The sequence below is a fragment of the Dermacentor silvarum genome, chromosome 6 (assembly GCF_013339745.2).
Source record: "Dermacentor silvarum isolate Dsil-2018 chromosome 6, BIME_Dsil_1.4, whole genome shotgun sequence".
Taxonomy (NCBI): Eukaryota; Metazoa; Arthropoda; class Arachnida; order Ixodida; family Ixodidae; genus Dermacentor; species Dermacentor silvarum.
Genome location: NC_051159.1, coordinates 68,010,234 through 68,025,599, shown reverse-complemented (window position 1 = coordinate 68,025,599; position 15,366 = coordinate 68,010,234). Strand labels below are relative to the sequence as shown.

The window sequence follows — 15,366 nt, the reverse complement described above, 5'->3', positions numbered from 1 at the left end:
CACTTGCCTGCCGTGGCAAGCCCGGGAGTGTGTGCACGTTCTGTGTAAATTTGAGCTTGTTTTCAGTGATGGAGTTGGCATGATGACGATAGCAGCATTCGTGTTTATTTTTTATTTATCTTTATTTGATTTCCACATACGGCAGCATATACAAATTACGTGCGTTTGCAGGATACATATAGATGTGAACATCAAACCCCCAAACACCACCCCTTCTTCTACACTACTGGCGATCTCGCTTGTTAGAACGTACACTTCCTGGCAACCAGAGAGTTTTATTCAAGACGCGAAATACGTTCGCATACATATACCGAACGCTCAAGAATCGAACGCGAGAAGAGCAGCGATTACGCACGTGACTGTCACGTGTTACAAACGGCCGATGCAAAAAGGAAGAACACAGCTTTCCTAAATGTTGCTAAACGGGGCACGGGCGTACCCGATAGAACCTCCACCGTGTTTCCCTATATATGACACGCTTCTGGTATTTCTACTGCATGCATACTGTTTCCGGCCGAGTATGCGAATCATTATTTCACCAGCTTCGAGAACATGTCCTCGTCGTCACCTTTCTCAGCTCAATTATGTTTCTCGTTATATCTCCTCTGTTTCGCTCTCGCTCACTTTATCTCTCTTTCATATTGTTGGCGAATGTTGTCAAACCATGTGCACATGTGATGCGATCGGCACGAGCGGGGTCGTTTTTTCTCTCTATTACACCGAAGCTCACTTGCAAAAACGCTGTCTTGTTCCAGCGAAGAACGACACGCGAACGTGTCATTTGAGTCGGATGACTCACCCAACATCTCCAGATACGCCTGTCGTGTATACGCTCGTGCAAACGCACCAAGCACACAACAAACGATTTGCAAGACACACACGCCCCTCCCCCTTCTTTTGTGTATACCCATACTCCTGGCACTGGCACCATCGTATATACCATTCGTAATTCCACTGTCCGAGTACTTATCGACAGATTTATTATTAGCGTGCGGCGCACCACTTAGGTTGCGACACGGCACTTGCATTCGCGGGCCGTCTCACGGCAGGAAAAACGCCATACATGCAAAGGAAGCAATCGCGCGCTCGTTCTGTCCGCATATATTCCGCCGCACGAGCCGGCCGCGTTATCAGCGTTATGAAGAACGGTTTCGTTACGTCTGTCTCCTCCTTCCTGCTCAATGCGGTGCATACGCATTCGAGCGCGCGTGCGTGCTGCGGCCCCACAAAAGAAACCAAAGCCTCTGGTGACAGCGAGGACGTCTGCAACCTTAATGTGCCGGCGCAAATAATAAGCCGAGTAAATGGGGATGAATGGCTGTGCCTCGCGTGTATATATAAGAAGCCAAACAAGGAAGGTCGGGGAGGGCGTTGCTGACGCAGTGTGTGTAGTGCGACGCGGGGGTGCTGGTACGGGGAGGAGGTGGTGTCTAGCTAGCCAGCAGGCTAGCCAGTAAGCCAGCCAGCCAGCCATTTTTGGGGGCGCGCAGCGGCCGCGTCTCTCTCCCCAGACGCATCTTATTTCCTCGGCAATGACGGATGGCGCCGGCTAATGAGAAATGTCTCGTTGCCGTTGCACTGGGCTGAAATTAATAAAGGTATTACTCGGCGTGGGAGGGCGCTGGCAGACGGGATAGAGAACGAGCCAGGAAGAAGGCAGGGAAGGGAGGCCGTGGGCTGTGTGGCATGGGCCACGCTGCTGCTGCTTATGTATACGTGTGGCTGCAGTGCTGCGCGCGCGCCAGTGCGGGCTGATAACAAGGAAGAAAAGGGGCCCGGGGATATATACGCCCGAAGGAAGATATATGAGAACATCGACGGCGCCGAGAGCGCGCGCGCAAGCTCGAGGCCGAGCTCTCTCCTTCTCTCTCTCGCTGAGACAGCGCGTTGTGTCGCGGGCTGCACCGCCGAAGCTGCAGAGTGAAGTATGGTACCTATACGCGGGGAGAGACCCGCGCTACAAGCTAGCAACCAGGGAAGCCCGCCTCTCTGAGACGGGCCTCACTCATGGTTCGATATTAGTATTCGCCAGAGACGTATGGCGCCGAAATGGAACCCAATGCGACTCGCTCCGGTGTTGTTCTTTTGCGCTCTCTTTCCTTGCCGCCGCCGCCATCGGCGGGTCGTAGTGGCGGGCCTCGGCATTGAAATAAGAAAGAACGCCAACGGCGCAAAAGTAAGGATGTGTGGCCGGGACAGCGGGTATATATAGGAAACAACGAGAGCGACCGCTGCAAGCGCGCTCGCGGTAGGTCTCGAGGTATTGAAAACACTGTCGCCGAACCAACTCGGTTAAAACGAAAAGAGGCAAGAACTGAGGCCTCGACTTTGGCGTCCTTCATATCTGGACGTCCGCAGACGCGTCGCTGTATACACGCACGGAGGTGAAACGAAACGAAAGGTTCAGAAGCGGGTGTCGGCGGGAACTCGGTACAAGGGGTTTCGGATATTAAGTTCGCCGCGTGGCGTGCCCGCACCCTCGCAACGCGATTTCTTAACAACGCCGGTCTCCGTCCGGTCCTCTCGTTTCTCTCAAAGGCTGCCGTGCACCTGCAGGGAGTTTGCGACATTGCTTATGCGCCTCGGTCGTAAATCTCCCGGCGCGCGGGTCGCGTGGCCGGCGGTCCTGTCTCTGTATATGAACGATACGCTGCGCGGCTCGGCTAGCCGTCCATCGGCAGAAAGCGGTATATATATATATATATATATATATATATATATATATATATATATACGCCGGGGCTTCGACATGTCGAGATGATAAGTGACCACTCCTTACGGTGGGAAACACTGCAGATGCGGCCACCACAGCAGAAGGAGCCCTCGCAGCGTGTAGTATATATGTATGTGTATGTATGATTGTGTACAGACACGCAGGAGTTGCAGGAAGGCGAGCTATTTGGTATATAGAGGCGTCTGGTAACGCGATGCTCCAGAAAGTGTTTGTGCACGCCACAGGAGCAACAGCGGCGTGGGCTTCGCCGAATCCCCTCGCCGGTGCAGGGGGATTATTTCCCCGGCGCGGCAGCTGCGGACGCTTGCTTTCTTCCTCGGGTATTCTTGTTGCGCGACTCCCGTTCTCGCAAGCGCGCGCGTGGGCTGTCGGGAGAGCACAGTAGCCGCGGCTGAGACGCGCGCGAGCGCCTCACCGTGCCGGTGCGAAGCGACCAGGAATTGGGGAGGCGGCTGCCCCGAGGCCCATACATCACGCTCGGCTCCGGCCTTCCATCATTGGGCCCTGTGTCGGGGCATGACGTCAGGCGGCGGTATTAGGAGAAAGCGCGAGGGGGCGCCCGGACCGGTGTCGCGAAGCGTGAGGACGGTGTGCCACCGCGCCATCGGAGGGCTTGCGAAGATGCGGTGCGCGCGCTGGCAACAGTGGAGGCGGCGGGGGCATCGTTCCGAGTTGGTGGGCAGGTTGAGCCGCCTCATCCGACAGGTTATTTGAATATTTATTCGACTGGCAAAGGGGGGGGGGTCCCGCAGCTGCGAGCGCAGGAGCCCCGAAGCTTATACTTGCCTGCTGGCCTGTCACTCGAGTCCTGCAGGCTTCCCTGGGTGTGCGTGTAGGCGCGGTGGCCAAGGCTAGCTCCCCGGCGTTGAGACACAAGGGAATTCCGCCCCGTGTTGCGTTCTATACCGTTTCCCGCACAACTGCGTGTGCCCGCTGGCGTGCAGGAAGCCGCGTCGGCCGGTTTGCTCGCCTTAACGAGAATATAGGCGCGATTCGTCACGTGTTGCTCCTTCGTTGTGCAGGGGCTGTGCGCCCCGCAGCTCTCGTCGCTCCTTTGTTTTCTCGGCTGATGGATCGCCGGTTTTATTACCGAAGGCACGATGTGGGCTGGTTTGGCCGTGCCAACCGAATTTTTATTCACGAGAAAGGAAAGGTAATAACATACGATGTTGATTCCCCCGCGCTTTCCTGCGGGTTTATAAAACAACCGGTTCCGTTTTTTATCGAAGCGTATAGCCGCTGTGGTTGGTCATGACTCTGCTGCCATATTTAAAAGGTGGATTTTATGCCACGTGTTATACTGTTGAGGTTGACCTCCCGTATGGGCTAATACAAGTCCAAGAACTATAGGAATCCAACACAAAGAACCACTATAAACTGTAAGCCAGCGCTGTTTCTTGTGGGCTCTCGCGTCGGCTTTTGCGAGTAAATTGATCGCTCATACTGCGCCAGCGGATTACACCGGTATATATCTTGTGTAGCCTTACTTTGAAACGTGCAGTTGTGCTGTTCATTACGGCCAAACATCTGTTGCAAATTGCTTGCGAAATTCGAGCTATGGGCGTCAGCGAAAAATTGTGGGAATTTTTTACTGCGCCAAAGTGCGCAGGAAGAAAGAATAACGATTTTCGAATGAGCGGCTGGATGAACTAGCAATGGCCATATAATGTTCAGGGGCCGAATTCATAGCGCTCTTCAGTATTTAGTGCGTGTTTTTGACCTTAGCCGGCCGCCTTTGCTAATATGTCCTGCATCAGAATTGCCTAGAATTTCATTTTATGAACAATTCTATAGCTTAAGAGGTTTTTGTGAACACGGGCCCGATGCTGTAAAGCCCATATTTGACAAACAGCAGCGCTAACTAGATGAGGACGAAGAAAGCCCGTCTGTATGAAGCCCGTCATATATCAACGTGTCTGGAAACTACTCAGAAAATATCAAAATATTGAAATTTTCAAAAAACGGTCACGGGATCCACCGTGAAAGTTAGATATAACTGTGTACTTGTGACGACGCTGCTTCGACGATCAGAGATAAGGTAATCTGATTGAATGAGCGTCGATCGCTTCTCTCGTTGTACTTCTAGGTCAATTCACCAATTGGCCGCACATGCAGTTGCCCACATCTCTGCGTCATCGTGGCAATTTTGAAACATATAAGGTTCGCTCTACGTCGCGTGGTGATGGAGCGGGATAACCGATAAAAAAAAAAATGTCCCCGAATTCCTCGGCACAGATCACCTGAAGCACGCTTCTGCAGCTACCGGTGCCACATTCCAGCAACATCGACATTCCGAAGAGTCACTTTACGGGCAGTTTGAGGCGTGCAGCAAACACTGCGTGAAACTTGAGTCGCAGAGAATATACAAACAGAGCGAGAAAAAAGAACTGCGGCTGAAGTTCCAGCGGTATCCGTTCTTGGCAATGAGTCAAAGGACGATCCCCTCCCCCCCCCTCCCCCACCCACCCTTGAAAGACGAATGACATTTTGTTTCCAGCTACGCGTAAACCAATCCCAGAGAAGTCCATATATAGACACGCGTGGGTCTGAGATCGAAGGGGCTTTAAACACGGACGGATGTGTGAGGCGAGGGGAGAGTGGGAGCTGCGGCACGCTGGGACCTTCCCGGTTCCTCGCGACTAAGTTCGGGCTCCGAGACCACTCGTCCTAAACGCTCCAGCGGAATTCCTCCTGCGCCCCCTTTCCCCTCTCTCTCTCGCCTTTGCTCGAATCATGCACACACCGGCGCATTCGCTGGTTCGTATTTTGCTTACCTATACTTTCCTGCTTCCATTCCGCGTCTTTGGCGTCGCAGAGAACAGAGTTCGGTCAGAGGACGCGTCAGTTCATTCGGCCGTGGGAGGGATGGTACAGACCTATAGGCGGGTGAGCGAGCTAGCATTGTAAGGCCTCGAATCCTGCCTGTGTAGGCACAGCTTTGGCAAATTTTCCTTACACATTCTTCTTCCCTCTTTCTGCCTGTTATTTTCTTCTTTTTTTCTATTAATAGGTGTCAGATTTCTCTGTCCCCTATATAGCTGTACTATACATGCTTTCTCTTTTTTCTTTACCGTGACTTCCCGTGACACTTCAGGGCTGGAAGAAGTATTGAATCTAGATTGCCCGAATGCGTTTTCAATCAATGTCGGCCTTCCTGCCCACCATGGAGACCGGTCCCTGACTTTCGTGCCCGAAACAAAACTTTCTTTCTTTCTTTCCCCCTGTCGCTAGATATTCGGAAATCCTTCAAGCAGAGAGAAAAACTATCATAGAAAAGAAGCGCTGCTTGCTAGAACCATCAATTCAGGTTACGAAAAAAAAATATATATCTGTATACGGAACCAATTCTCGGGCGAAACAAAGCAACGCTGCAGGCACAAAACGGGAAGCTGTCTGTCTTTTTTTCTTCTTCACCGCCCTCTCCCCTTCATCGCAATCGCCTGAGGAAGAAGTGCAGTCGTGCACAGCCTGGGCCCAACCCCTGGTTGGACCGCGGTGTTAGCGGCGCCGTGTCGATGAATCGGAGACATTTTAACGTGATGAAAGAAAAGAAAAAAAGTATAACAAACGAGCTCGAGCGAAGATTTCAATCAAGTCGCGACGGGCGGTCGGCGCCGCGTATAGTGTCCCGCCAAGACCGTTCAATTTTTATTGGAACGCATATGCTCAACACCGAACGGTCCGCCGAGGTCGGGGGTGGGGGAGATTTCAGGGCCAAGACTGTAAGCTGTGCCATGTATAGGGGCGAGAGGGGAAGCCCACGCGAGGTCCTCCGGGGCCGCGTTATTAAAAGACTTCTTCATCGAAGGTCTTCGAGGCAAGCTGCACAAGGAACGGCCGCATTGTCAGAAGCGTGACGCCTTGGCCGCTCCTGCGACGTTGGATCATTGTGAAATACTTGGGAGGTTGGGAGTATGCATGGGGGGGTTGGGTGTCGGGTACTGACTGATTGGACCCCGCGGAACTATTTTAACGAGCTGCATGGCGGGGGCCCGGGAAACAGGATCCCCACCCTTACGCGGGTTTGTGAACGGCGGAGCTCTTTTTAATTTGACCCGCGGCTTCTGAATTAGAAGGTGTCTGTCCTCGGCGAGCGTTAGTTCGCGCGTCGATCTAGTCGCACTGCCATGGACGGGGATGCGAGTTTTAAAGAATGGCCCGGCTTCTAGTACGGCATCGATTAGGTCTGCGGTCTGTGAAAGTGTAGGGTTGTCGCTTGGCGCGCGATTGTAATTTTGCACGCGCCTTCCGGGCTCATGCAATGATATATTTTTTCCTAGTTTTGTTTGTTATGCTTTAGTTAAATCATGCTAGCCACTTTATTATTTCTTTCTTTACGGCCATCCACTGTATACAGAAGAGTAAAGGCCGTCCTGGCCTTTCGGCATTCGTTCTCTCTCTATCTCTGTTTTTTTTTAAATTTATTATGCCCTTTCATAATCATAGTTCTGTTCACCAATAGTGGGGAAATCGGTCGTTCTTTAAGTTTACAAAATTATTGAGTTATGTTGTGTACCTACATTTGTTATCTGTGTTTGTTTATTGTTGGCACTAAGAGCTAGGTGGTGCCGGCTACTCCGTTTCACGCGAGAAGCATAGTAATACATCACAAGTCACAAAACTAAATGAACACAATATATAAAGTGCCGTTATAAATCCAAAAAGGACGAAATGTCGCCGCAGAATAATACAGCTTAAAATGTCGCAAACACTATATATGCGCCTGCAGCACATGTCACGAGAGTGAAAAAAACTGGCGGAATATCACTGTTTCAACACGAGGATAATCCTCGTGCTTAAAGAAACATTTCACAAGAAAGAGACTGTGGCGAGAAACGTTTTGTTTGCCCGATTACAATCATTGTCAGCTCTTACAGTCATTTGCAGATTACAAGGCGCCTGCTTCCGTGCGCACGCGCGTCCGTGATCTAAAAGCAGCGTTATGAATTAATTATGAAAATATATATGTTCACCAGCCGTGAGCTCCTCCCCACGGCTCGTGGTTGTATTCCGATTCGCCTACATGGGCCTAGACATCCGTGCTCGCGGAGTCGCTTTGGTATTGCAGCCAATCCAAGTTCTTCTGCTACTTCGCAGGACAAAAGTGCTTCACGTATAGTGTTAGGCGCGTATCAAACAATAAAACATTAGTTCGCTGGCTTGCGTTTCAAATTTGAGTTGCTGTGAGCGTTCAAATGTTAATGGTCTGTAATGGACGGCCTTGTACAGATACGTAATAAGTGTTCTCACATCTCTGAGGTGCCTTTAATTTATGCTTACTTTGTCTGCAGGTGTTGTCATCTGACGAACTACCGGAAGAACGTCTCGCCTCCTCAAGTGAACGTCACCGACAAGGTGATAATCTTTACTTTTGCAAAAGTGTTCATTGATGTGTTACTTGTTAGACGCAACTGCTAGGGCTGGACACTCAGCGCTATGTGGGAAAAATGCAAATATACTTGTAGGACTAGCACACAGTGGACGTTCTGTGAATGTACTTGCGTGGTTAAAATTTTGTAATTTAGCCGCCTAAAGGCCTGGTTTGTACACAGTGATCTTTCGCAGGGTCTATGCCGTACTCACAAAAGGACCTCGCACTAAAATTGTAAGAGCACATTTAAGCCAATACTGATGCTGAACACATTATGTGCAAAGGCGGCCAGCCAATGACAAAAAGGCCGTTACGAACAAAAAGCTTTGTGTATTCCTCCCCTGTGCGTCTGCATCGTGGATGGCATCCGAGTATGTTCTCACTATTGTGAAGGCTGGTGAGCGGCTGATTCACTGCTGCGCACCACACTGATTGAAGGTAATGTCGAAATAGATTGCAGACGTTTAATTTGATATCGCGCGCACTTCACTTCGGCATCGTGAAAGTGCAAGCATTATCTCTTCTTTCTCGTGTGGCACGTTCTCCTGCGTGCATAGCGGCGCTTCGTGTTTTTCCTTCGTCAATTTTTCTTTTTCTTTTCTTTTATTCTCTGGTGTTAGGAGATCTAGATCGGCACCGCTGCGTGTATGCGCCCAAATCCCCGCGGCGCGGCCGACCGAACTCGGGGCATGCCTGAGCCGGCGTAAGTGGGGAAGGAAAGGGGGGAGCGAGTGGGCCATGCTTAATCCCGCGTTTTCTCGCCGGAGAAGAGATCCGACGTTTGTTTCCAAACTCGGTTTCGATAGGGGGAAGATCGAGGACGAATATAAAGGATAGAGAAATAAGGCGAGCACGGCTTTAGGAGGGCAGAAGGAAGGGGAGAACGAAGGCGAGCACGAGGAGGGGATCGAACCTATATATCTACCATCTCACGGCTGCCAGTAGCCTCGCAAAAGAGCAAATAAGTTTCGCGCCCGCCGCTGAAGGAGAAATAGTAGTGGTCGTAGTACAGAGGACGGCGGAGGCGGCCCATGGAAGCGAAGGGAAAGTCGGCGACACGGGAGAAGCGCGGCTTCGCAACAGCAGCAGCAGCATGGCAGGCAAGCAGGCAGAAGCAGTAAGAATTGGATTCCTCCCGCGGCAGCAGGCCCTTGTATCTTTCCTGCTTTTCGTTCGCTCTTCTCCGTTGGGCGCGCGCACACTTTTGCGCGGCTCTTCTCTCGACTCCCACGAGGCGCCTATCCCGACGGATTTGGGCGCGCAATTGATTACAAGGCGGCCCTATGAAGAATACAGGGGTCCGAGGGGACGGCCCCGGGCGCGCCTCTAATCCAGGCCTAGGCACTTGTAAATCCGGCCCAGACAGGCCGCAATGGATGGCGCGGCCTGGTGTACGAGGAGCGTTCCGATAGCCGCCGCCCGTCGGGCCCCCGGCCGGAATTGTTAATGGGTTAATGGATGGCCGCCGACGGAGCGCGGCGGCCGAGCCACTGCGGCGGCCCCAGCTGCAACCAACGCCCGCGCAAGGGCGCCTCCGCCCCGGCGTGTGTGCTATACGCGCTCGCTATGTGAGGATGATCGGCACTCGTTGTGTGGCTCATGCCGGCGTGCATATTTGGCTCGCCCACTCAAATCATGATCTCCGTGCATATTTTTCCCGTGAGGCGCTTGAACCATGACCTTGCATCGTCTTTGCTTACCCATTCACAGATGTTAGGGCGGGCAGGGGGGATACTCGTACGGGCAGCGAGTGCAGGGAGAATGAGTGGAAGTGATGAGCTCCTTTTTTTTTTTTTCTTTTTTAGTAAATACCGAACAAGTCATTGGTCGCTGTATACGTGTTGGAGAATCAAGAGTGTTGCTTATGTTGTCGAGAGACATACACACGTCCTTCGAGATCTCAGCGAACGGCTCCACTTTTGTGAAATGGAATTTGTTGTTCAAGTAATAAAGTAAGCAGGATGAAACTGCGCGAGAGAGGCCGGACTCAGTTCCCTGCTATGATATCTTGTGAGATTAGCAGTATTGTTAAATAAATAAATAGCTCGCTTTTTACGGCTTTTCTGCACTAAGGGAACGAGAGAGACGAGGAAAGCAGTGATAATTATCGAGGGAAGGAATTGTTCAATGTATACAGGTCCATTATGTTCATTTCTAAAATCTCATTTCTACTCCGGTTCCTCGCGTAACATGTCTAAAACTCTCCTTGTATATATACTATTTCGCAGCCTTGATATTAATGCCAAATACCAAAAAGGAAGTATTTCAACACCTCTCCCCAACACCCTCGTTGGCCAGAAGAAGAAGAAAACTTGGGAAGAAATGTACTTAGATTTTTTTTTTCCTGTGTCATTGACCGCAGTATATTTACCTGGTTGGTGCATGGATAAGGCACTTGCATCACGTTCCGATGCAATGCAGATCGTTTTCTTCGTCGCGCATCTATGCGCTTGTTACTAACCGGTCGTTGTGGGCGTGCTGTATTGTTCGTTCTGTTTTCTTTATTTACAACCACCCATTTTTGTTCATATATCCGTTACGTATATAGCACATTCGAAACAAGCAAAACATTATACAGCCACTGCGTGGTCTGCTGAGGCACTATTACACGTATTTCATTGTACCTGAAATTGGAAATATGGCAGTCTAAAGTGATTTCACCCAAGAACAATCTGATAAATTACATTACTCGCCATCGCTACACTCCATTTGGTCAGTCACTCGTGCTGTCATTTGAGATGGAATGCTCCGCGCCGCCACTCCTGCCTCGTTTTAACGTAATACCAGTACCCATTAATTGTCTGACATGATATATTTTATTTATTTTCTTGCAGTGAAATAAAGGTCCCACTAAACCCCCAATATATAGTGACAAGTCTCAGAGTATGTGACAGGTTTTCTACAGGCAATTTCGGTTTCGTTTCCCAGGAAGGATACTGTGTCGTGACGTCGCGACACAGCACGTGGTCATGTGGGAGCAGGGCACTGCGACGTTTTGAAATTCGTTACGGATCGCATCCATCGTCCGCTATGCTGCTACATCGGCCTTCAAAATGAGTAGCAGTATACGAGGCGACCGAGCGAGTCGCGTCGTTTGCTGCTACTCCGTTATCAGGTGGCCCCCTGCTTGTTTGGTGCCTGCGTCCTTTAGTCGGTACTTACGGTTCTCTCGACTAACCCAACGCTCTTGCTCGAACTTGTCGCTGCAACCAGTTGCGCGACGCTGTCTGTCACACCACTATCACAGTTACTTTGCAAGACTCCGACTCGTGGAGCATGCATGGTTATTGATGGGCAGTCCGCAGTGCTATCCCTCCAACTTGGCTATCAACTTATGACGCCAAATTTGACGTGGTCCGATATACAAGCACCGATATGCGTGTAACAGGAAACTATACCCGTGAATAGCATAGTGTTGCAAACCGCATGATACATCGGCACTATATGCAGGCGGTCTGTGCGTCCAGTTCTTCATACAAAGTGCCAAATCCAACGGAGTTGGTGTCTTTTCGAACGACATAAGTCGATGTGCTGAGGCATTAACAGTATTTCGACCTCTAAATCATACGGAGGCAGTTCTGTCCAAGTAACACTATGTATACTCTATCTGTGGATCACGTCTTCTAATTTTCAGAGGCACGTCCTTCATATAGAATCTCCGGTACACAGCGGGCGCCTCAAGGGTATCGACGTCGTGCATCAAATGTCAGAAGCAAACGCAAGAGCGCTTTTAATGCGCGCTCATTGGCCCGTGCACTTTCTCTCTGCCACTTGGCTGAAAAGGAAAGCTTTTAGGGAAGTGACCTCAGCGATTCCACCAGGGTCTCTCATTCAATGGAAGAGATTAACGTATCCCGCCAGCCGACTCCGCTGCCGTCTTTCTCTTCTCTTACTCTTTCTCGGCAACCGACTTCGTCTCGCCAAGCAAGGCGCGGATTCAGAAGGCCGCTGAAGGCTCATAAATTGCGGTGGCGGTAAATCTTTCCTTTGGCATCGCTCTTTAGTTTGGCGAGGCTGTAAATTCTAGTCGCGTCCTGTTAGCGCTAGATCGCTTAGACGGCGCTGATGCGAGCTTATATATAGAGAACGCGGCGAAAGGAAGGACGGTTCTTTCATAATGGCGGGTTTCAATCCGCGACCAATAAGAGCAGCGCGCTGTGGAGGAAAGGGGGGGGGGGGGGGGATGCTCAGCCACTAAATCTCTCAAAACATAACTATCGCCTACTGTAAGCTGCTGTTCTACAGAAGTGCGGGGGTGATGGCAGCGTTTCATTCTGCCGGCGTGTGCCTATATGTGGTATATACGCGAAGGGCGTGTGTGGCGGAAGACAACGCTCGCAAAACAGACAGAGAAGACAAGACAGTTTGAATGAATGAAATGAAACAAGAACAGTATCGGAAGGGCAAGCTGCAGAAATGGATGAGGAGGGAGAGATACGAAAGAGGAAGCTTCGGGAGAGAGTGAGAGAGAGGAGGGGGGGGGGTGTCATATAACGTCCCTCCATACATGTAGGGAAGTGCGTCCGCAGAAGTACAAAAGTCTCTGACGAATGGCGAATTCCGGCTCGGAGTCTTTTCAACAGCGCGCGTGCAAGCAACACTCTGTACGTTGGTGTGGGTGAAACGGGAGGACGGGGGAAGGCAGTCGGCTCGTAATTTACAACACCGACGGCGACTGCTTGCGCTTGGCCTCCTTTTGCCGCTGCTCGCTTTCTATGTTCTCCCGTTCTCTCTCTCTCTCTCTTTCCGTTGCTTGAGTCGGCATCGCTGCTTGCTTCCGAGCTTCGTGAGTCTATATAGCTGTATAGCTGACTTGCTTGCGGACACGCGGTGCTCGCGCGCGAGCGACTGCTCTATGCCACCCTCTGCTGAGAAGCCTTTACGGTGAGACAGGCGAGGTCGGTGGACGAAGAAAAGAAAGAATGAACGAAGGAGGCGGAATTCAGAAACATTCGCGCGTGTGTGCTTGAGTAAGAGAGAGAGAAGGAAAATCCGGAAAGTAAGATAAACTACGGACTCGCTGCACTTGTGTGCGTGCCGCGCTCGCGCGAGCTGCGAGCCTGGCGCTCGGGTCCTCTCTGCTGCTGGATTTGTCAGATTTATAAACGACTTCTTTGGACCTGCTTCCACTGGACTGCGCTCGCGTGCGCGTTGTCGCGCCGGCGTATAGAAGGGCGTCCCCCTTCTCGGTGTAGTGCCATGCACTCTTGGCGCTCTCTTCGCCCGACTCCTAGCTCGATGTCTTCTGTGTATACTTCGTTCTTTCCGGTCTTTCGTTCTCTTCGTTCTTTCCTTCTGTCGGTCTCCGCTGAGTTCGCTGCTCTTTACGCGAGTCTCGCGCCCCTGGACGGACGAGTAACCGGTGTGGTGTCGCGCCTGGCTGCTGCGGTCCCCGAGCCTCTTCCCTTCGAGTGGCAGTTCAATTTGCATTTGTCCCGGCCGGCGCGAAGCGCTGGGCTGCGAGCCAGAAACTGCTGGCCAAGCCAAGCCAAGCCAATGTCGACCCCCGCCCGCCGGCCTTCCGTGCATTCTGTGCTCGGGCGAGCGTTCGCTGAAGCGAACTCCTGCTCCCTTCCTCCCTCTTTTTTTTTTTTTTTTCCTCCCTTCCGACTCGCCGCCACTCTCTCGTTCGTCTCTCGCATCCCTGCTGCAGGGCGCAGGACCAAGTTCGCGCTGTTTCTTTCTGTACACGTCGTCTATCCACCCCCTCCAGCGTTGTGGCGTGGCGCAAGGAAGACTCTCATCTCTTGGCAATTAACGGGCACTTTTGCGAAACGAATGTTTCTCAGCGCGGTGCGGTTCCGGCGGCCGGAAAGCGCGAAGGGTCTTCGCGAGCCATCTCTGGTACGAGCCGTTCTTCGACTCCTATACAGCTCGCTCTCTCCGCTTTTCTTCTCAACTATTTCGCGAGCCCTCACTTCCCTCCTTCCGCTGTTGCTGGGTCGGAATTGCTCTAAATTATGTTTCACTTGGCAATCCTCGTGTGGAAGTCGGCGCGCCGCCGCTCTGTTTTCTCCGGTCGTGACGACGCTTTGCGCCACCTATGCGAGCCTGCCTGACTGTGACGAACTGCGCTGGAAGCGTCGGTGATGGGCGCGCATTTTATGTAGTTTTCAAGACAACCTAATTCTATCGGTGATTTATTTGCGTGCCATCTTTATACCGTGCTCACTCGATGTAACTTAGTCTGAAATTAAGATAAGCCCCACTTCTCTGACATGCAGGTATACTGACCGTGAAACAACTAGCCGAGGGTTTCTTGATGTCCGCAGTTTAAACGAAAGGCGTTCTTCTTTCCATTTTATTCTGTTTAAAAGCGCTATCTTTCTCCGCTCTGCTGTACGTACACTCATTGTTTGCCTCTACAAACCAGACAAACATTATTTCAGACGAGTATTTTTATACTACTTGCCACAATGACGAGAACTTCCGTCTGAGACTCGCAACCGCGATAACGCGCGCGTACGTGTTCGTATTACAGACGACCGTTGTTATAATTTGGGGCAGCGACGCGAAGGCCTTCGTTGGCGTTTGCTTACAGAAAAACCAGCGCGAACGTTATTATGGAACAGCGCGATCGGCTCATGTAACATGCGCGTTTATACGGCGCAAATTGAGAGATCGGAAAAGACGAGACGCAAGGACTTTGCGTAATTAGCTGTGAAGCCGATTGTATCAAAGTTTCACTTACGTGCGCCTTGATTCGCAAATATAAACCAATGGGAAAGCTTCCACGCTCGACATGCGTTAAATAGAGCAACGCCCCACAACGTGACGTGAGGTTGTGCATGGATTGCGACGAAATTTGTCCATTGCAGTGACGTCTTTTCGCGTGGGGATGTGACAATGCAGACCTCACAACTTCCGTGAACCTTTTGAAAACCACCAACCTCTGCGATAAAACGCCTCCGGTCTGTCATCGTGTCTTTCTCGACACGAAATTGTTTCACGTTAATATTTGCTGAACATAATGGGGCTTAATTCGCAAAGGTTTTTGTTCGTATTCTGTCCATTGCCAATGGCTGGCACGTCTCTTTCGCTAACAATATGTCTAGCAGCAGGATTGCCTAGCAACTGATCCTACGAACAATTCTAGCGTAAGAACGTTTTTGTGAATATAGTGCTTCTTAGTACATGAAGAAACACTTATTTCTGCACAACGCGAGCAATCGTGTTTTTTTTTTCTTTTTTTTCCGTTTTTTTCCCCCGTCATGGTTTACAACCTAACGTTAAAGTTTATTCGTTCTAGTGGCAAGCCTGC

At 51.0% G+C, this 15,366-nt stretch overlaps 1 protein-coding gene across 1 annotated transcript in view; it reads left to right on the top strand.

Annotated features, from left to right (window-relative positions):
- The window catches only part of LOC119455058 (uncharacterized), a 178,423-nt gene that overhangs the window by 53,377 nt on the left and 109,680 nt on the right, over positions 1 to 15,366 (top strand). Inside the window, exon 2 of the mRNA XM_049669032.1 lies at positions 8,026 to 8,089. Coding sequence (XP_049524989.1) covers positions 8,026 to 8,089 — 64 coding nt within the window. The remainder of the gene's footprint in view (positions 1 to 8,025; positions 8,090 to 15,366) is intronic.